The sequence below is a fragment of the Conger conger genome, chromosome 4 (assembly GCF_963514075.1).
Source record: "Conger conger chromosome 4, fConCon1.1, whole genome shotgun sequence".
NCBI lineage: Eukaryota > Metazoa > Chordata > Actinopteri > Anguilliformes > Congridae > Conger > Conger conger.
This window is the reverse complement of record NC_083763.1, coordinates 418,838-443,356: the sequence shown is the minus strand read 5'-3', so window position 1 is coordinate 443,356 and position 24,519 is coordinate 418,838. Positions and strand designations below refer to the sequence as shown.

Below are 24,519 nucleotides of genomic sequence, written 5' to 3'. Positions count from 1 at the left end.
TGCAGTTACAGTTAACCATCTTATGCATTTCATGAATCAGATATATAATTAGGGCTCGGTTCAGCTTGCTAGCCTAGCCACGGGAGGATCTCCAAACCAAACCCACCACAGCTCACCCAACAGCGGGCTTGAGCGGTGCACGTAGGCTAGCCTACAAGAAGGTCCTCCAGTGCGGTGCATATTTTTATGTGCTGCGGCGAGACTACTAGCAGGCTAGTCGAATTATCCTACCTGGAAGAGCGAAATTGCCTGGATTTTTACAAATAGGATGCAATTATAATACTTCCCTTTTAAATAGATGTGAGCCATTCGTGTCTGTTAAATGGGGGCTGCGTGGTGGTGTGTTTTCGCTGCCGCCTGATTTCCATACCAGAAAAACAGAACCTCCGGTTGCTATGGAGAAGCTGCGGCTGTCGGGCCGGGGGTAGGCCGCCCGAGCCTCGGACTGGAGTACTGAGGGCCTCGGGGAAAGAGAGGGGACGCCTAGTGGAATTAAACGCTGTGGGTAAGTGGCATGAAGTGTTGCACTCGCAAACAATACGCGCAATTTGCAAAACGCTTGCAAATATAAAAACCTATTGTACATTTAATCAAGGTAGCCAGCTGCCATATTGAAAACGATTTAGCTTGTTTTGAATAAACCATATTGGATAACGTCAGCTAGCTAAGGTATATCACTGTAAGGAGCTAACTAGCTTAGCCTAGCTATCTAGCTGTGGAACTAGCTAAAGCGTGGGCAATAAAACAATTGTATGCTTAGCAGTGCGTATCTGTTTAACGTTAACTGACGTTAGCTACATGACTATTTAGCTAGCTAGCAAGTTGATATTTGTTCAGTGTTGTGTGTGCTAGCTAGCGAGGTAGACGGCTAACGGTAGGACTCCAACTAGCTAGCCATGAAATGACAGTGTAGCCTGTCTTATTTTAAAATATGTGTAACGTTAGCTAACGTAATTTAGCCAAATTATGTCTGGCTAGCTGACGTTGGATAATTCATTAGCCATGGTTAACACATTATGCATGATACTTGGCCAGCTAGGTTGGTATAACCGGCCAATTTAGAGGCAGGCTAGCTAGCTAGCTAGCTTACTGTTGCATTCTAATATTGTATGAAAAGACAGATGTTATGATCACCTAGATGTTAAATATAACGGAATATTTAACTTAGGTAGCTTAGTAACTTTGGCTAGGCAAAAATAATTAGGATGGCTAACGTTCACTACATACTTATCGAAAGTAGTTGCATAAGATCAGTCAGTTAGTTTGTATTGCGCTAGCTATGAGCTAGTAACACTAGTAGTGGGGTGATCTTATTAGTGTTTGTAAACATAAGAATAGTTTTACTCTGGGTAACTTGGCTAGCTACTGCAGAGTGATGTAGCTAGATTAAGTGTCATTTGGTTAGTTAAGTTAACGTTAGCTAACAGTGTAATTGCAAGGCATAGGGAAGTTTCAAGAGTTGGCGTTACTTATCTACTGAGCTAACGTAAGTCACTTAACGAAAACAATTCTGCTTTGCCAAATATTGCACCACGTTATCTAACGTTACTTATGGAGTTAACCAGTATAACGTTAGCTAGTTTACAATAACATATAGCTACATGCTCGCTAGCTGCTATGTTACGCCAGCTAGCTAACCTAAAACAGACTTGTATTGTAACTTCGACGTGTGTTGTGCCAGAGTGTGGTAGTGAGCATCTGGCTAATTTATGGAGCTAGGCTAACGTTATGTCGGCTTGACAAGGCGCACACAGCCTGTGGGGGGATGCATGTCTTGTAACCAGCGTGCTAAGCGTCTTTATTCATTTAACTTTAGTTAACTAAATTTAACTAAATTGGCAGCAGTCTTATCTTGCTACCTTGCTGGAGTTAAGTGGATGCCGATGGTTTTAACTGGCTGTTATTAAGCTCCACGTTGCGCTGCTGACTTTAATGTTTGGCAACTTTAGTCTGCATAGTACATTCATTGGATATGAGGGGAATCATCCGTGGAATGATGATTCCCTCATATCCTAACGGGATCACTAATACTGTAACCTCATTTGAATGTTTTGGACAGAAATGGGACTGGAGTGACTCGTTGCCAATGAGTAACCGACAATGTCTGTGGTCTGAAATAGGAAGGGACACCATTCCTTCAGGAAAAGACCGTCGCCCCAAGGTAAGCGCGCTGTCTGAAATGCGGCAGGGTTTGCCCAATTCTCTTGCTCTACGCAATGTCATGTGCAAAATTCATGTTTGCATTGTATAACTTTGTCGGGTAATTCCGCCCATCTCGCGTCGCATTTCTTTCCATCTTCTGAATGCGTCCCTGGAAGGTGAGTTGGGCGGATGGGCGGTGTGTGTCTGCGCCATGTCCACATTTGCGCATCGCTTTGGTCAGTCCTGGCACAAGCGGTGCTGAATCCTTGCGGAGTTTTGCAGCGTTATCGGAGCTAGATACGTTTTGTTACTGCGCTAGTTTATAAAACCTGTCTTTTAAAAACGATAGAACATGTGAGTGGAGCTGGCTGATACCTCCACATGGTAACTTTAAAAATACCAGCGGGTCAGGACTGGCAGTATAATTACACAGGGTTTCCTACACACGCACACCCCACACACCTGTCTGTACATGTTCCATGCCTTTTGGGCCTACTTTCTCTGACCAGTGAATTGAAGTGTGACTCCCTCTCTTCTCCCCATCAATTTAGCTGCATGCTGTCCAGAAATGTATATGGGTAGAGATTAGCTATAGATCCTGTGGTTTTAGTGTTGGTGTTCTTGTGTTTCTTGCTTTGAACTTGTCATCTGAAAAGTTCTCTTCTACAAAAAATGAAAGTATATTTTTCCTAGTTTTCGAACATGAAACCGATCACGTATTTTGTGACCGTCAGCATCACATGGAAGTTTCTGTTATATTCCCTTTCTGGCAAAGTGTCGATATTTCTCAAATATAAACATGCTCCTGTGTGTAAAATTCTTTGCCGTTGTTTAGCTGAGCTCTGCCTTTGAGCTGACTCAAAGACCTGTTTATTTTGGCGGCTGTTTGTGAAGCGTGAGCCTGGGGAGTGGAGCAGCGCAGCGGCTGAAAGCCGGGCCATCGCTGCCTCTCTCTGGCTGGAGCTCTGTGTCCTGTGGGCTGCTTTTGAATCATGGCATGCTTGTCCTATGTAATGAAGGGAAAACCTCTCCAATTGGCCAACTACTGTGGAATGTCCTCAACACAATATGTAGGCTTGTATGTGCTGGAAAAAGAGCTTCCCTGGGACCGGTGAGGGTGCTGCTGGGCAGTGACTCACTGACTGAGACGGCCATTCAGGGAGACACCCAGAACTCTTCTGAGCTCATTCCCATGAGTCTCCCAGAGTCCGGGTGTCCTGTAACCTGGCGCTTTGAACCGAATCTGTTGCAACCGTTTAAGGCTGAGCCACAGAGGAATGAATCGCGCTCGCTTTGGAGTTGACTGACAACTTGCACAAAATATTCATTTCTTAAACCCTGTCATCAATGGGGAAAGAAACATTTCCACACCCACAGTTACAGTCAAAACTTGTGCTGGAACTTTCAGAATGTTCTTGCTTTTTCCTCATTGTTTATGTGCGTGTGTAGGTGTTGTGTGGCTGACACTCCTGTAGGTGGGTGTAGCTGACGCTCCTGTGGGTGGGTGTAGCTGACGCTCCTGTGGGTGGGTGTAGCTGACGCTCCTGTGGGTGGGTGTAGCTGACTCTCCTGTGGGTGGGTGTAGCTGACTCTCCGGTGGGTGGGGGTCGCTGACTCTCCTGTGGGTGGGTGTAGCTGACTCTCCTGTGGGTGGGTGTAGCTGACTCTCCTGTGGGTGGGTGTAGCTGACGCTCCTGTGGGTGGGGGTCGCTGACGCTCCTGTGGGTGGGTGTAGCTGACTCTCCTGTGGGTGGGTGTAGCTGACTCTCCTGTAGGTGGGTGTAGCTGACTCTCCGGTGGGTGGGGGTCGCTGACTCTCCTGTGGGTGGGTGTAGCTGACTCTCCTGTGGGTGGGTGTAGCTGACTCTCCTGTGGGTGGGTGTAGCTGACTCTCCTGTGGGTGGGTGTAGCTGACTCTCCTGTGGGTGGGTGTAGCTGACTCTCCTGTTGGTGGGGGTCGCTGACTCTCCTGTGGGTGGGTGTAGCTGACTCTCCTGTGGGTGGGGGTCGCTGACTCTCCTGTGGGTGGGTGTAGCTGACTCTCCTGTGGGTGGGTGTAGCTGACTCTCCTGTGGGTGGGTGTAGCTGACTCTCCGGTGGGTGGGGGTCGCTGACTCTCCTGTGGGTGGGTGTAGCTGACTCTCCTGTGGGTGGGTGTAGCTGACTCTCCTGTGGGTGGGTGTAGCTGACGCTCCTGTGGGTGGGGGTCGCTGACGCTCCTGTGGGTGGGTGTAGCTGACTCTCCTGTGGGTGGGTGTAGCTGACTCTCCTGTAGGTGGGTGTAGCTGACTCTCCGGTGGGTGGGGGTCGCTGACTCTCCTGTGGGTGGGTGTAGCTGACTCTCCTGTGGGTGGGTGTAGCTGACTCTCCTGTGGGTGGGTGTAGCTGACTCTCCTGTGGGTGGGTGTAGCTGACTCTCCTGTGGGTGGGTGTAGCTGACTCTCCTGTTGGTGGGGGTCGCTGACTCTCCTGTGGGTGGGTGTAGCTGACTCTCCTGTGGGTGAGTGTAGCTGACTCTCCTGTGGGTGGGGGTCGCTGACTCTCCTGTGGGTGGGTGTAGCTGACTCTCCTGTGGGTGGGTGTAGCTGACGCTCCTGTGGGTGGGTGTAGCTGACGCTCCTGTACCTCCTCCACAGGGCAGGAGCGCGTGGTTTAGGCTGAAGCTGTGAGGAGCCGGGCGGAGCTGAAAATGCCCCCGCGGCCTTCGTCCGGGGAGCTGTGGGGCGTGCACCTGATGCCCCCGCGCATCCTGGTGGACTGCCTCCTCCCGAACGGCATGATCCTGGCGCTGGAGTGCCTGCGTGAGGCCACGCTGGTCTCCATCAAACACCTCCTCTTCAAGGAGGCGCGCAAGTGCCCCCTGCACCACCTGCTCCAGGAGGAGAGCTCCTACATCTTCGTCAGCGTCACCCAGGAGGCCGAGCGCGAGGAGTTCTACGACGAGACCAGGAGGCTCTGCGACCTTCGACTCTTCCAGCCTTTCCTCAAGGTCATCGAGCCCGTGGGCAACCGGGAGGAGAAGATCCTCAACCGTGAAATCGGTAGGCCTCCCGTGCCCAGTCCTCTCACCCCTTAGACACGAAAATGCCTCTGCTGTGTAAAGGTTTTATTTAATTGACAGATGGGATTCCGGCGTAGCAGTAGTGAGGTATGTTTTCTGTCAGAAGTGCTGCACTTGATGTAATTATCTTATCGACCGTTATCGCACTGCTATCTGGGCTCTTTTAAAGTAAGCCTCCAGGGACAGGCCTGATCTGCAGACTGTAATCTTCTCTGTCAGTACAGAAAAGCGCATTGTTTCATTCATTTTCTCTCCCGCAAATCGGCACTTTAAAAATACAATTCTGGTGAGATGCCATACGCACACTTGTCTGTCAAACAGTAGAATGCCAGTCTCTGAGTCAGCTGTGTGTTGACATGGCAGGGTTTGTGATTGACATGTCTGTGTTGTCATGGCAGGGTTTGTGATTGACATGTCTGTGTTGTCATGGCAGGTTTTGCGATCGGCATGCCCGTGTGTGAGTTCGACCTGGTGAAGGACCCCGAGGTGCAGGACTTCAGGAGGAACATTCTGAACGTGTGCAAGGACTCCCTGGACCTCCGAGACGCCAGCGGCCCGCACAGCCGAGCTTTATACGTGTACCCCCCCAACATGGAGTCTGTGCCTGAGCTCCCCAAGCACATCTACAGCAAGCTCGACAAAGGTACAGACCTGCTGAAGCACATCTACAGCAGGCTAGACCCAGGTACACACCTGCTGAAGCACATCTACAGCAGGCTAGACCCAGGTACAGACCTGCTGAAGCACATCTACAGCAGGCTAGACCCAGGTACAGACCTGCTGAAGCACAGAGGTGGACTCTTCCCAGAGGTGGAGAGGAAGTTGAAGTGATCAAATATAATTCTCCACGTTTTTCACATCTGTGTGGCCCGACAGCGGTTTGTTGTTTAACTAAAATAGAAATAATAATAGAAAAGGCAAATCGGAGTATGTGAGTTTGTGTTTTGTCTCTGTGTCTCTGACATAAAGTAGAGCAGGAACACCGAGCCTTAAAGTCCTCTTTGTTTCTTGTTGTGTTCACTGAGCCTTGAGGAGTGTAAACATGTGGTCTGATGTGGCTGGCCTATTTACCGATGTGTGTTCTGACCCCCTCCAAGCAGACATTTTCCTCATCTTGTTTTGTTTTCTCAGGCCAGATAATTGTGGTGATCTGGGTGATCGTCTCACCGAACAACGACAAGCAGAAGTACACACTGAAGATCAACCACGACTGCGTGCCGGAGCAGGTGATTGCCGAGGCCATCCGGAAGAAGACCCGCAGCATGCTGCTGTCGCCCGACCAGCTGAAGATGTGCGTGCAGGAGTACCAGGGCAAGTACATCCTCAAGGTGTGCGGCTGCGATGAGTACCTGCTGGAGAAGTGCCCTCTCAGCCAGTACAAGGTAGGCCTCACCCTGCGGGGGCACACACCCCAGAACTCTGCTGAGCTGCTTTCATGGATGTTGTGTGATTGCAGTACTGATGGATGTTGTGTGATTGCTGTACTGATAGATGTTGTGTGATTGCTGTACTGATGGACGTTGTGCGTTTGCAGTAGTGATAGATGTCGAGCGTTTGCAGTAGTGATAGATGTTGTGTGTTTGCAGTAGTGATAGATGTCGAGCATTTGCAGTAGTGATAGATGTTGTGCGTTTGCAGTAGTGATAGATGTTGTGCGTTTGCAGTAGTGATAGATGTTGTGCGTTTGCAGTAGTGATAGATGTTGTGCATTTGCAGTAGTGATAGATGTCGAGCGTTTGCAGTAGTGATAGATGTTGTGCGTTTGCAGTAGTGATAGATGTTGTGCGTTTGCAGTAGTGATAGATGTTGTGCGTTTGCAGTAGTGATAGATGTTGTGCGTTTGCAGTAGTGATAGATGTGCGTTTGCAGTAGTGATAGATGTCGAGCGTTTGCAGTAGTGATAGATGTCGAGCGTTTGCAGTAGTGATAGATGTCGAGCGTTTGCAGTAGTGATAGATGTTGAGCGTTTGCAGTAGTGATAGATGTCGTGCGTTTGCAGTAGTGAGGGACGTTGTGCGTTTGCAGTAGTGATAGATGTCGTGCGTTTGCAGTAGTGATAGATGTTGTGCGTTTGCAGTAGTGATGGACGTTGTGCATTTGCAGTAGTGATAGATGTTGTGTGATTGCAGTACTGATGGATGTTGTGCGTTTGCAGTAGTGATGGATGTTGTGCGTTTGCAGTAGTGATAGATGTCGTGCGTTTGCAGTAGTGATAGATGTTGTGCGTTTGCAGTAGTGATAGATGTTGAGCGTTTGCAGTAGTGATAGATGTTGAGCGTTTGCAGTAGTGATAGATGTTGTGCGTTTGCAGTAGTGAGGGACGTTGTGCGTTTGCAGTAGTGATAGATGTTGTGCGTTTGCAGTAGTGATAGATGTTGTGCGTTTGCAGTAGTGATAGACGTCGTGCGTTTGCAGTAGTGATAGATGTTGTGCGTTTGCAGTAGTGATAGATGTTGTGCGTTTGCAGTAGTGATAGACGTCGTGCGTTTGCAGTAGTGATAGATGTCGTGTGTTTGCAGTAGTGATAGATGTTGTGCGTTTGCAGTATGTGCGGAGCTGCATCATGCTCGGCCGGATGCCCAGCCTGATGCTGATGGCGAAGGAGAGCCTGTACTCCCAGCTGCCCACAGACTCCTTCACCATGCCCTCCTACGCCCGCCGCATCTCCACGGCCACGCCCTACATGAACGGCGACGCCTCCACCAAGTCCCTGTGGGCCATCAACGGCACCCTGCGCATCCGCGTGCTGTGTGCCACCTATGTCAACGTCAACATTCGCGACATCGACAAGGTGTGCCTCGCTCGTCCTCCTGGGTCACTGCTCCAGCCTCCTGTGCAGTTAAAACCAGCATCCGATAACGATAGTTATGCTATGCTAATATTTGGGCTTGCCACTACTACTACTACTACTACTACTGATAATATTCACTATAATTATTTATCACCGTTGTGTAGTACCATTCACTGTCTTACAGGGCTTTACTGTGAAGGGAGGTAGGGATGTTTGGACCATCGTCACCAACCTGGGTGATCCACTGCAGCCAGGCTGGCATCTGTTAGCTTTCTTCTGCAGCCATTGATAAGCCAACAGTGCACAGAGTGTTCAGCTTTTACACCGAATTGAGACCGTCTTTTCTCTAATTGGCTGTAATCTTGCTGCAGTGTAACGATGCTGGCTATGATGATGAGCTGGTTTTAAAGGTGCTGTCTGCGTCCCGGTGCTGTAGATATACGTCCGGACGGGGATATACCACGGCGGGGAGCAGATGTGTGATAATGTGAACACACAGCGTGTGCCCTGCTCAAACCCAAGGTATGGAGCCGTGTGAGAGAGAGACCTTAACGGACAGCAGTGTGTGCGCAGGGTGCTGTAAGCAGCTGTCTGTCCCTCCCAGGTGGAACGAGTGGCTGAACTACGACATGTACATTCCTGACATCCCACGAGCCGCACGTCTCTGCCTGTCCATCTGCTCTGTGAAGGGGAGGAAGGGGGCCAAAGAGGTGAGTCCTGCCCTGCCCTCCCACGCTGTTCCCACTGCGTTCGCTGTACTAACCGCTCAGTTCTGCCTGTTTGTGTTGAGCTGTTTAATTAGGCTGGGGAAGTAGAGGAGTGCGAAGCTAGCCTCAATGCTAAAGCCAGGTTACAGTGCTAAGCTAGCCTCAATGCTAAAGCCAGGTTACAGTGCTAAGCTAGCCTCAATGCTAAAGCCAGGTTACAGTGCTAAGCTAGCCTCAGTGCTAAAGCCAGGTTACAGTGCTAAGCTAGCCTCAATGCTAAAGCCAGGCTACAGTGCTAAGCTAGCCTCGACCCCACACACTAAAGCCAGGTTACAGTGCTAAGCTAGCCTCAACCCCACACACTAAAGCCAGGTTACAGTGCTAAGCTAGCCTCAACCCCACACACTAAAGCCAGGTTACGGTGCTAAGCTAGCCTCAACCCCACACGTTAAGCCAATTTACAGTGTGATACAGGAGTGGGATGGTACAGTGATACTCTAAGCTAGCCTCAGCCCTGGAAATTATGAAGTTACAGTGATACTGTAAACTAGCCTCAGCCAGGTTCAGCTCAGCCCGTGCTAGAGATGCTTCCTGGGTCTGTGTTCCTGATTCATCAGGGCTGTGTTCCAGGAGCACTGTCCCTTGGCCTGGGGGAACGTTAACCTGTTTGACTACACGCACACGCTGGTCTCTGGCAAAATGGCCTTGAACCTGTGGCCTGTGCCCCACGGTCTGGAGGACCTGCTGAACCCCATCGGAGTCACGGGTTCCAATCCCAACAAGGTAAAGCAGCCTGAGTCCCATTCACCCTGTCACACCTGCTCCAACACTGGATCTGTACCATTCACCCTGTCACACCTGCTCCAACACTGGATCTGTACCATTCACCCTGTCACACCTGCTCCAACACTGGATCTGTACCATTCACCCTGTCACACCGGCTCCAACACTGGATCTGTACCATTCACCCTGTCATACCTGCTCCAACACTGGATCTGTACCATTCACCCGCTAACAGTGTGTCTCTGGATCACATGACAGGAAACTCCGTGTTTGGAGCTGGAGTTTGACTACTTCAGCAGCGCTGTGAAGTTCCCTGACATGGCCGTCATCGAGGAGCACGCCAACTGGAGTATCTCCCGAGAGCTGGGCTTCAACTACTGCCACACCGGCTTGGTGAGACACACACACACACACACACACCTGTACACAACTACTGCCACACTGGTGAGACACACACACCTGTACACAACTACTGCCACACTGTCTGGTGAGACACCGCTATACACATACGCTCCTATACAAGCATACACATCTGGCCATGCATCCCTAGACTATCAGGCTAGCGCCTAGCCTTATTTCACTGACTATCAGGCTAACAGGTAGCCCCATCACACTGGCTCCAGGCTAGCGGTTAGCCCCATCACACTGGCTCTGGGCTAGCGGTTAGCCCCATCACACTGGCTCCAGGCTAGCGGTTAGCCCCATCACACTGGCTCTGGGCTAGCGGTTAGCCCCATCACACTGGCTCTGGGCTAGCGGTTAGCCCCATCACACTGGCTCTGGGCTAGCGGTTAGCCCCATCACACTGGCTCCAGGCTAGCGGTTAGCCCCATCACACTGGCTCTGGGCTAGCGGTTAGCCCCATCACACTGGCTCCAGGCTAGCGGTTAGCCCCATCACACTGGCTCCGGGCTAGCGGTTAGCCCCATCACACTGGCTCCAGGCTAGCGGTTAGCCCCATCACACCGGCTCCAGTGTGTTGGTGAGCAGGAGTGTGATTTCCCCCCCCCCCCCCGCAGAGCAGCCGCCTGGCGCGAGACCACGCCCTCACAGACAGCGATAACGAGCAGCTCCGTCTGGTGTGCAACAGAGACCCGCTGTCTGAGATCACAGAGCAGGAGAAGGACTTCCTGTGGAGGCACAGGTATGCCACAGGTTCGACTACAGGGGTGGGGTTTCTGTTTCTACTGCAGGGGTGGGGCCTGCATTTTTGGTGCAGGAAAGGAGAACCCCCGTTTCTGTTTCTCGGATGGGGTCTCCAGGCCTGCTGTAACTCGCCCTCCCTCTCTCTCCCATGCACTACTGCTGTAACTCGCCCTCCCTCTCTCTCCCATGCACTACTGCTGTAACTCGCCCTCCCTCTCTCTCCCATACACTACTGCTGTAACTCGCCCTCCCTCTCTCTCCCATGCACTACTGCTGTAACTCGTCCTCCCTCTCTCTCTCCCATACACTACTGCTGTAACTCGCCCTCCCTCTCTCTCCCATACACTACTGCTGTAACTCGCCCTCCCTCTCTCTCCCATACACTACTGCTGTAACTCGCCCTCCCTCTCTCTCCCATGCACTACTGCTGTAACTCGTCCTCCCTCTCTCTCTCCCATACACTACTGATGTAACTCGCCCTCTCTCTCTCATACAGTACTGATGTGACTCGCCCCTCTCTCTCAGGCACTACTCTGTGAATATCCCAGAGATTCTGCCCAAGCTCCTGCTGGCAGTGAAGTGGAACTCCAGAGATGAAGTCGCTCAGGTACCCAGCCTCCCCAATCTCTCCCCCTCCCCCTCCCCCTCTCCCTCTTTCTCTCCCTCTCCCTCTCCCCCCCTTTCTCTCTCTCCCTCTCCCTCCCTCTCTCTCCCTCTCCCTCCCTCTCTTTCCCTCCCTCTCTCTTTCCCTCCCTCTCTCTTTCCCTCCCTCTCTCTCTCCCTCCCTCTCTCTGTAAGATGGTAATATTGAGGCCGTTTCTGTGTAAGATTCTAATGTTGAGGCCGTTTCTCTGTAAGATGATAATATTGAGGCCGTTTCTCTGTAAGATGCTAATATTGAGGCCGTTTCTCTGTAAGATGACAATATTGCGGCCGTTTCTCTGTAAGATGATAATATTGAGGCCGTTTCTCTGTAAGATGATAATATTGAGGCCGTTTCTCTGTAAGATGATAATATTGCGGCCGTTTCTCTGTAAGATGATAATATTGAGGCCGTTTCTCTGTAAGATGATAATGTTGAGGCCGTTTCTCTGTCAGATGATAATGTTGAGGCTGTTTCTCTGTCAGATGATAATGTTGAGGCCGTTTCTCTGTCAGATGATAATGTTGAGGCTGTTTCTCTGTCAGATGATAATATTGAGGCCGTTTCTCTGTCAGATGTACTGCCTTCTGAAGGACTGGCCGGCGATCAAGCCTGAACAGGCGATGGAGCTGCTGGACTGTAATTACCCCGACCCCATGATCCGAGACTTCGCCGTCCGCTGCCTGGAGAAGTATCTGACCGATGACAAGCTCTCTCAGTACCTCATTCAGCTGGTCCAGGTCTGTGTGTTTGGACCGCTTCAGCCATTTGGTATTATGAGCTGGAGATGAGCAGTGCTGGGATTGGTTAGTACTGGAGCTAAGCAGGGCTGGGATTGGTTAATATTATGACGTAAAGTTCCTGGTTCTGGTAAAATTATGCAAGGCAATCCTATAGGTTCCCAACCTCCTGTGATCCCTGAAAATGAGAATGTATTTGATGATTAATGAATGGTTCAGAATTAATGCTTCATCGTTGTACCAGGGTTGTTTTTGTTCCTGTTCCATCAGGTCCTAAAATATGAGCAGTACCTGGACAACCCCCTGGTGCGATTCCTACTGAAAAAGGCACTGACCAACCAGAGGATAGGACACTTCTTCTTCTGGCACTTGAAGTGAGTAGACAGATTTAATTTGACCACTCACATAATTTCTTCACAGTGGAGTTGCAGTATGTTTGGATAACCAGGAGATTGGTGTTTTACCTGAGACCTATGCTCTGTTTGGTCTGCGCTGGTTTTGAGCTGGTTTTGGGCTGGTTTGAGCTGGTTTTGGGCTGGTTTAAGCTGGTTTTGAGCTGGTTTTGAGCTGGTTTTGGGCTGGTTTTGGGCTGGTTTAAGCTGGTTTTGGGCTGGTTTGGGCTGGTTTGAGCTGGTTTGAGCTGGTTTGCGCTGGTTTGGGCTGGTTCGGGCTGGTTCGGGCTGGTTTGGGCTGGTTTGGGCTGGTTTGGGCTGGTTTGAGCTGGTTTGAGCTGGTTTGGGCTGGTTTGGGCTGGTTTGAGCTGGTTTTGGGCTGGTTTAAGCTGGTTTTGGGCTGGTTTGGGCTGGTTTGAGCTGGTTTGGGCTGGTTTGGGCTGGTTCAGGCTCTTGTGTAACAGACAGTGGATGATGTGCAGTGCTGATGGTTAGCTGGGACATTGGTATTGATCGGGGTTCTCCTGGTTTGGCCTGGTTTGGGCTCGCATTGAGATGGTTCGAGCTGGTTTTGAGATGGTTTGGGCTCTGTGTAACAAATGGTAAATGGTTGACATTTATATAGCGCCTTTATCCAGCACTGTACAATTGATGCTTCTCATTCACCCATTCATACACACACTGGGGGCGGGGGATCACACCAGCAACCCTCCGACTGCCAGACGACTGCTCTTACTGCCTGAGCCATGTCGCCCCATGACAGTAGATGATTTGGTGCTGATGCAGTGTACAAGACTCCAGCAGAGTCCCAGGAGAAAACTGGACGTAAACATGATTAGTGTGCAGACTAAATTTGGCTGTCTTTCAGGATTCCCTGCCCTGCCTGAGGGCTTTGCTCCAGTGCAGTCCCCCTCCCCAGGTCTGAGCGTGCTCAGTAAGGCTGTGACCTCTGACCCCTCCCCACGTCTGAGCGTGCTCAGTAAGGCTGTGACCTCTGACCCCTCCGCAGGTCTGAGTGTGCACAGTAAGGCTGTGACCTCTGACCCCTCCGCAGGTCGGCGATGCACAGTAAGGCTGTGACCTCTGACCCCTCCGCAGGTCGGAGATGCACAGTAAGGCTGTGACCTCTGACCCCTCCGCAGGTCGGAGATGCACAGTAAGACGGTGACCTCTGACCCCTCCGCAGGTCGGAGATGCACAGTAAGACGGTGACCTCTGACCCCTCCACAGGTCGGAGATGCACAGTAAGACGGTGACCTCTGACCCCTCCGCAGGTCGGAGATGCACAGTAAGGCTGTGACCTCTGACCCCTCCGCAGGTCGGAGATGCACAGTAAGGCTGTGACCTCTGACCCCTCCGCAGGTCGGAGATGCACAGTAAGACGGTGAGCCAGCGATTCGGCCTGCTGCTGGAGTCGTACTGCAGGGCCTGCGGAATGTACCTGAAGCACCTGAGCCGACAGGTGGAGGCCATGGAGAAGCTCATCAACCTGACAGACATCCTCAAACAGGAGAAGAAGGACGAGACGCAGAAGGTACGGAGAGGGAGGGAGGGAGAGGGAGAGGGAGATGGAGATGTAGTGACTATTAATCTGACTCCATGACATTACATAAAATCATGTTGCATATAAAGTGATATTGAGCTTATTTTATGTGAATTTTATTCTGAAACCAAAAAAGTTATTACACTGCCCTCTACAGGGGGATTTGAAGAACATGTTAACTGAATAATTGACATTTGTATTTGAACCAATCAGCAGTGTGGCCGTTCAGTGGACTTCCAGTAAGAAGTGAATTTGTAGTGAAAATCCAGACAGACCAGACCTACATCTCTGGTGCTTATGATGACAGACCTCACTCCTCCCAGGTGTGCCTGTTCTCAGGTGTGCTTTGCTCTCTGCAGGTGCAGATGAAGTTCCTGGTGGAGCAGATGAGGAGGCCAGACTATATGGATGCCCTGCAGAACTTCACCTCTCCCCTCAACCCTGCTCACCAGCTGGGCAACCTACGGTACGCACACCAGGGGCCTCCCACAGCCAGGGAGAACCCCCCCCCCCCCCAGGGAGGGCTGTGCTGCTGGGTTAAGGGATGTGCTGCTGGGTTAAGGGCTAGCTGTGCTGTTGGGTTAAGGGCTGTGCTGCTGGGTTAAGGGCTGTGCTGCTGGGTTAAGGGCTAGCTGTGCTGCTGGGTTAAGGGCTATCTGTGCTGCTGGGTTAAGGGCTGTGCTGCTGGGTTAAGGGCTGTGCTGCTGGGTTAAGGGCTGTGCTGCTGGGTTAAGGGCTGTGCTGCTGGGTTACGGGCAGTGCTGCTGGGTTAAGGGCAGTGCTGCTGGGTTAAGGGCAGTGCTGCTGGGTTAAGGGCTGTGCTGCTGGGTTAAGGGCTAGCTGTGCTGCTGGGTGAAGGGCAGTGCTGCTGGGTTAAGGGCAGTGCTGCTGGGTTAAGGGCAGTGCTGCTGGGTTAAGGGCTGTGCTGCTGGGTTAAGGGCAGTGCTGCTGGGTTAAGGGCAGTGCTGCTGGGTTAAGGGCAGTGCTGCTGGGTTAAGGGCAGTGCTGCTGGGTTAAGGGCAGTGCTGCTGGGTTAAGGGCTGTGCTGCTGGGTTAAGGGCTGTGCTGCTGGGTTAAGGGCTGTGCTGCTGGGTTAAGGGCAGTGCTGCTGGGTTAAGGGCAGTGCTGCTGGGTTAAGGGCAGTGCTGCTGGGTTAAGGGCTGTGCTGCTGGGTTAAGGGCTGTGCTGCTGGGTTAAGGGCAGTGCTGCTGGGTTAAGGGCAGTGCTGCTGGGTTAAGGGCTGTGCTGCTGGGTTAAGGGCTGTGCTGCTGGGTTAAGGGCAGTGCTGCTGGGTTAAGGGCAGTGCTGCTGGGTTAAGGGCAGTGCTGCTGGGTTAAGGGCAGTGCTGCTGGGTTAAGGGCTGTGCTGCTGGGTTAAGGGCTAGCTGTGCTGCTGGGTTAAGAGCTGTGCTGCTGGGTTAAGGGCTGTGCTGCTGGGTTAAGGGCTGTGCTGCTGGGTTGAGGGCTGTGCTGCTGGGTTAAGGGCTAGCTGTGCTGCTGGGTTAAGAGCTGTGCTGCTGGGTTAAGGGCTGTGCTGCTGGGTTGAGGGCTGTGCTGCTGGGTTAAGGGCAGTGCTGCTGGGTTAAGGGCTGTGCTGCCTGTGTTTATGGGCTGCTCTCCTGTTTCCCGCTCTTTGCAGTCTGGAAGAATGCCGGATCATGTCCTCGGCCAAACGGCCGCTGTGGCTGAACTGGGAGAATCCCGACATCATGTCCGAGATGCTGTTCCAGAACAACGAGATCATCTTCAAGAACGGAGACGGTGTGTGAGCTTCACGCAGTGCGTTACGCACCACTGTCCTCCGGTCTGTGCTACACACTCCTATTTCTGTTCATGAGTGTAAACACCACCTCACAGAGTGAATCCTGTATTGAGGATTAAACACCACCTCACAGAGTGAATCCTGTATTGAGGATTAAACACCACCTCACAGAGTGTGAATGGCGTATTGAGGATTAAACACCACCTCACAGAGTGTGAATGGCGTATTGAGGATTAAACACCACCTCACAGAGTGAATCCTGTATTGAGGATTAAACACCACCTCACAGAGTGTGAATGGCGTATTGAGGATTAAACACCACCTCACAGAGTGTGAATGGCGTATTGAGGATTAAACACCACCTCACAGAGTGAATCGTGTCTCACAGACCTGCGGCAGGACATGCTGACCTTGCAGATCATCAGAATCATGGAGAACATCTGGCAGAACCAGGGCCTGGACCTGAGGTACTCCCACTCTCTGCACAACAGCAGAGTATTACACTGGATACACTGGACCCTGTGTGTGTGTGTGTGTGCGCGTGTGTGCGCGTGCGCGTGTGTGTGCGCGTGTGTGTGCGCGTGTGTGTGCGCGTGTGTGTGCGCGTGTGTGCGCGTGTGTGTGTGTGCGCGTGTGTGTGTGTGTGCGCGTGTGTGTGTGTGTGCGCGTGTGTGTGTGTGTGCGCGTGTGTGTGTGTGCGCGTGTGTGTGTGTGCGCGTGTGTGTGTGTGCGCGTGTGTGTGTGTGCGCGTGTGTGTGTGTGCGCGTGTGTGTGTGTGCGCGCGCGTGTGTGTGCGCGTGTGTGTGCGCGTGTGTGTGCGCGTGTGTGCGTGTGTGCGCGTGTGTGCGCGTGCGTGTGTGTGTGCGCGTGTGTGTGCGCGTGTGTGTGCGCGTGTGTGTGCGCGTGTGTGTGCGCGTGTGTGTGCGCGTGTGTGTGCGCGTGTGTGCGTGCGCGTGTGTGTACTAACCAAGCACTTCATTAGGAACATTTTTACTTTTACATCGACTTATTCATGCGATTATCTATTTGGTGTGTGTATATCTGTAATATATGTGTGTGTGTGTGTGTGTGTGTGTATATAGAGTGTGTGTGTATATATCTGTAATATATAGTGTGTATGTGTGTGTATATATCTGTAATATGTGTGTCTGTATATATAGTGCGTGTGTGTGTGTGTATATATCTATAATATGTGTGTGTGTGTGTGTGTGTGTGTATGTGTCTATAATGTGTGTGTGTGTGTGTGTGTGTATGTGTCTATAATGTGCGTGTGTGTGTGTATATATCTATAATATGTGTGTGTGTGTGTGTGTATATATCTATAATAGGCGTGCGTGTGTGTGTGTGTATGTGTCTATAATGTGCGTGTGTGTGTGTATATATCTATAATATGTGTGTGTGTGTGTATATATCTATAATATGCGTGTGTGTGTGTGTCTATAATGTGCGTGTGTGTGTACAGGATGCTCCCGTATGGGTGCCTGTCCATCGGGGACTGCGTGTGTGTGTGTATGTGTCTATAACATGCGTGTGTGTGTGTATGTGTCTATAATATGCGTGTGTGTGTGTGTCTATAATATGCGTGTGTGTGTGTGTATGTATCTATAATATGCGTGTGTGTGTGTGTGTGTATGTATCTATAATATGCGTGTGTGTGTGTATGTGTCTATAATATGCGTGTGTGTGTCTATAATATGCGTGTGTGTGTGTGTCTATAATATGCGTGTGTGTGTGTGTGTATGTGTCTATAATATGCGTGTGTGTGTGTGTGTGTATGTGTCTATAATATGCGTGTGTGTGTGTATGTGTCTAATATGCGTGTGTGTGTGTGTGTGTATGTATCTATAATATGCGTGTGTGTGTGTATGTATCTATAATATGCGTGTGTGTGTGTGTGTGTATGTATCTATAATATGCGTGTGTGTGTGTATGTATCTATAATATGTGTGTGTGTGTGTATGTATAATATGCGTGTGTGTGTGTATGTGTCTATAATATGCGTGTGTGCGTGTGTGTGTATGTGTCTATAATGTGCGTGTGTGTGTGTATGTGTCTATAACATGCGTGTGTGTGTGTATGTATCTATAATATGCGTGTGTGTGTGTGTGTGTATGTATCTATAATATGCGTGTGTGTGTGTATATATATCTATGATATGCGTGTGTGTGTGTATGTATCTATAATATGCGTGTGTGTGTGTGTATGTATCTATAATATGCGTGTGTGTGTGTGTGTGTATGTATCTATAATATGCGTGTGTGTGTGTATGTATCTATAACATGCGTGTGTGTGTGTGTGTATGTGTCTATAATATGCGTGTGTGTATGTGTCTATAACATGCGTGTGTGTGTGTATGTGTCTATAACATGCGTGTGTGTGTGCAGGATGCTCCCGTATGGGTGCCTGTCCATCGGGGACTGCGTGTGTGTGTGTATGTATAACATGCGTGTGTGTGTGTGTGTCTATAACATGCGTGTGTGTGTGTATGTGTCTATAACATGCGTGTGTGTGTGTATGTGTCTATAACATGCGTGTGTGTGTGTATGTATCTATAATATGCGTGTGTGTGTGTATGTCTATAATATGCGTGTGTGTGTGTGTGTATGTGTCTATAACATGCGTGTGTGTGTGTATGTATCTATAACATGCGTGTGTGCGTGTATGTATAATATGCGTGTGTGCGTGTATGTGTGTGTGTGTGTGTGTGTGTGTCTATAATACGCGTGTGTGCGTGCAGGATGCTCCCGTATGGGTGCCTGTCCATCGGGGACTGTGTGTGTGTGTGTGTGTGTCTATAACATGCGTGTATGTGTCTATAATATGCGTGTGTGTGTGTGTGTGTGTGTGTATGTACCTATAACATGCGTGTGTGCGTGCAGGATGCTCCCGTACGGGTGCCTGTCCATCGGGGACTGCGTGTGTGTGTGTATGTATAATATGCGTGTGCGTGTGTGTGTGTGTGTATGTATCTATAATATGCGTGTGTGTGTGTATAACATGCGTGTGTGTGTGTATGTGTCTATAATATGCGTGTGTGTGTGTGTGTGTATGTATCTATAATATGCGTGTGTGTGTGTGTCTATAACATGCGTGTGTGTATGTGTCTATAACATGCGTGTGTGTGTGTATGTGTCTATAACATGCGTGTGTGCGTGCAGGATGCTCCCGTACGGGTGCCTGTCCATCGGGGACTGTGTGGGGCTCATCGAGGTTGTGCGGAACTCCCACACCATCATGCAGATCCAGTGTAAGGGCGGCCTGAAGGGGGCGCTGCAGTTCAACAGCCACACACTGCACCAGTGGCTCAAAGACAAGAACAAGGGAGAGATGTGAGTGCCAGCCTGCGCCCTGCCTCACCCTCTCCATGGTCACTGAGCACTCTATTAGGAACACCTGTACACCTACTTATTCATGCCATTCTCTAATCAGCCAATCGTGTGGCACAGCGCCACGCATAAAATCATGCAGATATGGGTCAGGAGCTTCAGTTAATGTTCACATCGAACGTCACAATGGGGGAAAAAATGTTATATCCATGATTTTGACCGTCGCATGATTGTTGGTGCCAGAGGGGTTTTAGTATTCTTGTTATCTCCTGGGATTAATAAATAGTCAATAGTTTACTCAGAATGGTGCGAAAAACTAAAAACATCCAGTGAGAGGCAGTTCTGCGGATGGAAACGCCTTGTTGATGAGAGAGGTCAATGGAGAATGGCCAGACTGGTTTGAGCTGACAGAAAGGCTATGGTGACTCAGATAACCACTCTGTACAATTGTGGTGAGCAGAAAAGCATGAGAATGACCAGTATTTGTGGGCCTGACTGTGTTGTCTGGGTCCATGTCCGTGTGGCGTGCAGGTATGACCTGGCGGTGGATCTGTTCACGCGCTCCTGCGCTGGGTACTGCGTGGCCACCTTCATCCTGGGGATCGGAGACCGGCACAACAGCAACATCATGGTGAAGGACGATGGACAGGTAGGGCCACCAATGCTCTGCCCACCCTGGCCCCGCCCAGTTTAAAACGACCCATCCAGTCTGCTCTCTCCTGCAGTGATGAGACTTTATTATTGGCTGTTTCAAAGTGGGAGGGGTGAGGGGGGATTCATTACAGGGATCTGGTGTGACTGGCCGTTTCCTGTTCCTAGCTCTTCCACATCGATTTTGGCCACTTCCTGGATCACAAGAAGAAGAAGTTTGGCTACAAACGAGAGCGGGTTCCCTTCGTGCTCACGCAGGACTTCTTAATCGTGATCAGCAAGGGCACCCAGGAGTGCACCAAGACCCGGGAGTTTGAGAGGTGACAGACTGTGTGTGTGTGTGTGTGTGTGTGTGTGTGTGTGTGTGTGTGTGTGTGTGTGTGTGTGTGTGTGTGTGTGTGTGTGTGTGTGTGTGTGTGTGTGTGTGTGTGTGTGTGTGTGTGTGTGTGTGTGTGTGTGACCACGATATTGTGTGTGTGAGAACACTATATTGTGTGTGTGAGAACACTATATTGTGTGTGTGTGTGAGAACACTATATTGTGTGTGTGTGTGTGTGTGACCACTGTAGTGTGTGTGTGTGAGAGAACACTATATTGTGTGTGTGTGTGAGCATTACGTTACGGTACTCACTCTTCTCTATCTGCAGATTCCAGGAGATGTGCTACAAGGCCTACCTGGCCATCCGGCAGCACGCCAACCTGTTCATCAACCTGTTCTCCATGATGCTGGGCTCGGGCATGCCGGAGCTGCAGAGCTTCGACGACATCGCCTACATCCGCAAGACGCTGGCGCTGGACAAGACGGAGCAGGAGGCGCTGGACTACTTCATGAAGCAGATGAACGACGCTCACCATGGAGGCTGGACCACCAAGATGGACTGGATCTTCCACACCATCCGCCAGCACACACTGAACTGAGCGCGCTCAGACACACCCCTGCCCCGCCCGGGTACACAGTGCCCCTGTGCCACACCCTGGTACCCACAATCCCCCTGTGCCACACCCTGGTACCCACAACCCCCCTGTGCCACACCCTGGTACCCACAATCCCCCTGTGCCACACCCTGGTACCCACAATCCCCCTGTGCACAGACACTGGTACCCACAATCCCCCTGTGACACACCCTGGTACCCACAATCCCCCTGTGACACACCCTGGTACCCACAATCCCCCTGTGCACAGACACTGGTACCCACAATCCCCCTGTGCACAGACACTGGTACCCACAATCCCCCTGTGCACAGACCCTGCTACCCACAATCCCCCTGTGCGCAGACCCTGCTACCCAGAACCCCCCTCTCAGATGCGCGCGTGCAGAGCTCACACACAGGACCCTGTCCCCCTGGGCAGCTGCTGGTTCTGAGTTAGGGCCTTTTTCTAAAAAATATCACTTTTTACCTCTTGTTCATTTTCAGGATTTTTGGTGGAGCAAACGTCTTCCTCTAGCTGCTGTCTTCAGCTATGCATCCCAAACCGCTCGTCTCGCTTTTCCGCCCGTGTCATCGAAACGGTGGCGTTATTCACGCGGTGCTGTCGCTATGGCGATGTGGGGCCCTGTCCAGAGCTGGTGCAGCGTTTGGGCGACACCTAGTGTGGGTGGATGGTACTGCAGCCCCAACGCGTGGGAGTGCAGGGGGGAGAATTTGCTGCTGGGAGATTTTCAACACTGACATCATCAGGCCTTAACCACGTGTAGTGCAATGAGGGAGATCTGTGGAGTGTGTGTGTGTGTGTGTTACTCAGCTAGTGGGACAATGTGAGTGGGGGATTAGTCAGATTCTGCAGCTCATTGACCAGTCACAAGAACCCACTCTTTATCTTAACCCAGCAGTCCTCACTCCTGGTCCTGGAGAGCCGCAGGGTGTGCTGGGGTCCTCACTCCTGGTCCTGGAGAGCCGCAGGGTGTGCTGAGGTCCTCACTCCTGGTCCTGGAGAGCCGCAGGGTGTGCTGAGGTCCTCACTCCTGGTCCTGGAGAGCCGCAGGATGTGCTGGGGTCCTCACTCCTGGTCCTGGAGAGCCACAGGGTGTGCTGGGGTCCTCACTCCTGGTCCTGGAGAGCCACAGGGTGTGCTGGGGTCCTCACTCCTGGTCCTGGAGAGCCGCAGGGTGTGCTGGGGTCCTCACTCCTGGTCCTGGAGAGCTGCAGGGTGTGCTGAGGTCCTCACTCCTGGTCCTGGAGAGCCACAGGGTGTGTTGGGGTCCTCACTCCTGGTCCTGGAGAGCCGCAGGGTGTGCTGAGGTCCTCACTCCTGGTCCTGGAGAGCCGCAGGGTGTGCTAGCATTTTGTTGTTTCTCAGCACTTAATTGTAATCAATTGCTTTCATTGATCAATTAACTCGGCTGTTGTTTTTTGAGGTGAGAACAAAAAGCAGCCACACCCCCTTCAGACCCGGGTTACCCTATGCGCATTACCCATGAGCCTCAGTGATATTCCTGACTGGTGTGTGTGCATGCCAGCGGGTGTGTTCATGTGTTCACCTGTAATTAAACCCCAAAAGCTGCTAATCCATCATCTCTTCAGTTTTTCTGTTTGGAGTAAAATGGACTTTATTTAAATTAAGATGAACCGATCGAATGTTATCATGAGCAAAATGGCATTTTTACAGTTCTTTGACCCTCTGTCATAATCTTGTCCATTTGACATTTTTCACACCTGTTGGTGTCCAGATGGTTTAAAATGGCAGAATAATGATGCATTGACTCTGAGCTGTGAGGTCACCACTATGAGGCTCAGGCTCTTCTGTGATTGGCTGGAAGAGGTCCATGGCCAGGCTGGCTCTCTAACCATACTGTGATGGTGATAAAGCACACAGTAGTTATCGATAGCAAACCTTTAATGTGATCACTACCCTATGCCCACGTTGTAATGGGAAACCCGCATCACACACGCTGCAGGGGTGTTTTCCAGCAACACTAACCTGTAGATATTCCTGCCCAAAGATGACACTAGAGAGATGCCTCCCGCCCATCACTGCTCCTCTACTGTGCTTCTTGAACATAAGAGGAAAGGTTTTAGCTACAGAGCGTTTGATGGCATTTAGCTGTTCTGCTGATGCCACTGTTTGGTGCGGACACTGAGGCTGTAGAGCTGTGGATGTTACGAGCTCGTCGGTCGTACTAACCACGAGCACGTTCACACGCAGCGGAGCAGGACTTAAGACCCGCTCGCTCTCATAGATCTCCTTCTGCTTTGATCATCTCAGACCAGCCTCTGAAAAGCTGTCTTAGCCCAAGAAAGTTTCAAGGAAACGTTTAAATGTATATTTCTGAAGCAGATATAAGCTATGTAAATCTACTGTATAGCGTCTTGGTGAACATATTATACATGCATTTAATGAGGTGGCCCTTGTTCAGCCATGTCCATCTACACCCGGGAACAGCAACTCATGGGCCTACAGGGCCGAGATCTGCTGGTTTACACCCTCCTTCACCTGGGAGTCAGGTGTGTTCACCCTCCCTTTACCTGGGAGTCAGGTGTGTCCATCCTCCCTTTACCTGGGAGTCAGGTGTGTCCACCCTCCCTTTACCTGGGAGTCAGGTGTGTTCCCCCTCCCTTTACCTGGGAGTCAGGTGTGTTCACCCTCCCTTTACCTGGGAGTCAGGTGTGCAGACAGCCTGGCCAATCAGCAACACTAATTACCTTGGAGAAAAGAAAAATAGGGCTGGATTAGGATTGGAGGACCCTAATCTACACTGTGTCAAGCACGGGAGACTCGTATTCCCCTGCGGTCATGCCAGACACTCAAGTTTTTTACATTTTTAATACAGACGTGGTTCTCATATGCAGTGAAGTACGGAGCTGGTTTTGCACGTGCCTGAGATGGCAGTGTCGTTAGTTCTCTGCATGCAGGTTTGACAGTAGAACCCGTTCTCTCCTGGCAGGTGTCTGGCGTGTGTGGTGGTCCTTCGCCTGATGCTAGCTCGTTAGCCCCGTGGATGTGTTCAGTGTTCCTGTGTGTGTTCATCGGGCTGGTCCCAAGAAAGGCCCATTCAGAACGCCTGTGTATAATAACCGTGTATGTCTATTTAAAATGCTTTTTCACTGTGTATAATAGCCGTGTGTACATCTATTTAAAATGCTTTTTCACTTGCCAAGCGCAAATATGAAGATCTGGTGATACCGTGTGTAGGGGCATCCCTATAATGATAAAAAATGTAAAAATGTATAAACTTTCATATTTCAGTTGAAAAGGTTTTACTTGAAGTTCTCTGTTGTGCAGCAACTTTTTCTACGTCGTGGGCAGAGATGGTGCAGTACGGCGTGTCGTGGGCAGAGATGGTGCAGTACGGCGTGTCGTGGGCAGAGATGGTGCAGTACGGCGTGTCGTGGGCAGAGATGGTGCAGTACGGCGTGTCGTGGGCAGAGATGGTGCAGTACGGCGTGTCGTGGGCAGAGATGGTGCAGTACGGCGTGTCGTGGGCAGAGATGGTGCAGTACGGCGTGGGCAGAGATGGTGCAGTACGGCGTGTCGTGGGCAGAGATGGTGCAGTACGGCGTGTCGTGGGCAGAGATGGTGCAGTACGGCGTGTCGTGGGCAGAGATGGTGCAGTACGGCGTGTCGTGGGCAGAGATGATGCAGTACGGCGTGTCGTGGGCAGAGATGATGCAGTACGGCGTGTCGTGGGCAGAGATGGTGCAGTACGGCGTGTCGTGGGCAGAGATGGTGCAGTACGGCGTGTCGTGGGCAGAGATGGTGCAGTACGGCGTGTCGTGGGCAGAGATGGTGCAGTACGGCGTGTCGTGGGCAGAGATGGTGCAGTACGGCGTGTCGTGGGCAGAGATGGTGCAGTACGGCGTGTCGTGGGCAGAGATGGTGCAGTACGGCGTGTC

At 51.1% G+C, this 24,519-nt stretch overlaps 1 protein-coding gene across 6 annotated transcripts; it reads left to right on the top strand.

Moving 5' to 3' along the window:
- Window positions 1-24,052, top strand: LOC133126312 (phosphatidylinositol 4,5-bisphosphate 3-kinase catalytic subunit alpha isoform-like). 6 transcript variants are annotated; one of them, XR_009708524.1, is made up of 23 exons: window positions 1-505; window positions 2,060-2,161; window positions 4,779-5,183; window positions 5,637-5,846; window positions 6,335-6,585; window positions 7,749-7,994; window positions 8,431-8,516; window positions 8,599-8,704; window positions 9,332-9,484; window positions 9,743-9,877; window positions 10,504-10,628; window positions 11,156-11,237; window positions 11,849-12,013; window positions 12,284-12,387; window positions 13,768-13,939; window positions 14,308-14,414; window positions 15,587-15,708; window positions 16,098-16,176; window positions 18,868-19,038; window positions 19,567-19,684; window positions 19,855-20,006; window positions 20,334-21,050; window positions 21,519-24,052. XR_009708524.1 is itself a non-coding variant. In XM_061238388.1 (22 exons), exons 3-22 carry the CDS (start codon window positions 4,832-4,834, stop codon window positions 20,602-20,604), a joined length of 3,207 nt encoding a protein of 1,068 aa, XP_061094372.1. In that variant the 5' UTR covers window positions 1-505; window positions 2,060-2,161; window positions 4,779-4,831; the 3' UTR covers window positions 20,605-24,052. The 6 variants fall into 6 exon arrangements, 2 of the variants coding, with proteins under 2 accessions (XP_061094372.1, XP_061094373.1); XR_009708522.1 differs by having other exon boundaries at window positions 21,516-24,052; XR_009708523.1 differs by having other exon boundaries at window positions 20,334-21,845; window positions 21,928-24,052.
- The last annotated feature ends 467 nt before the right edge of the window (window positions 24,053-24,519 follow it).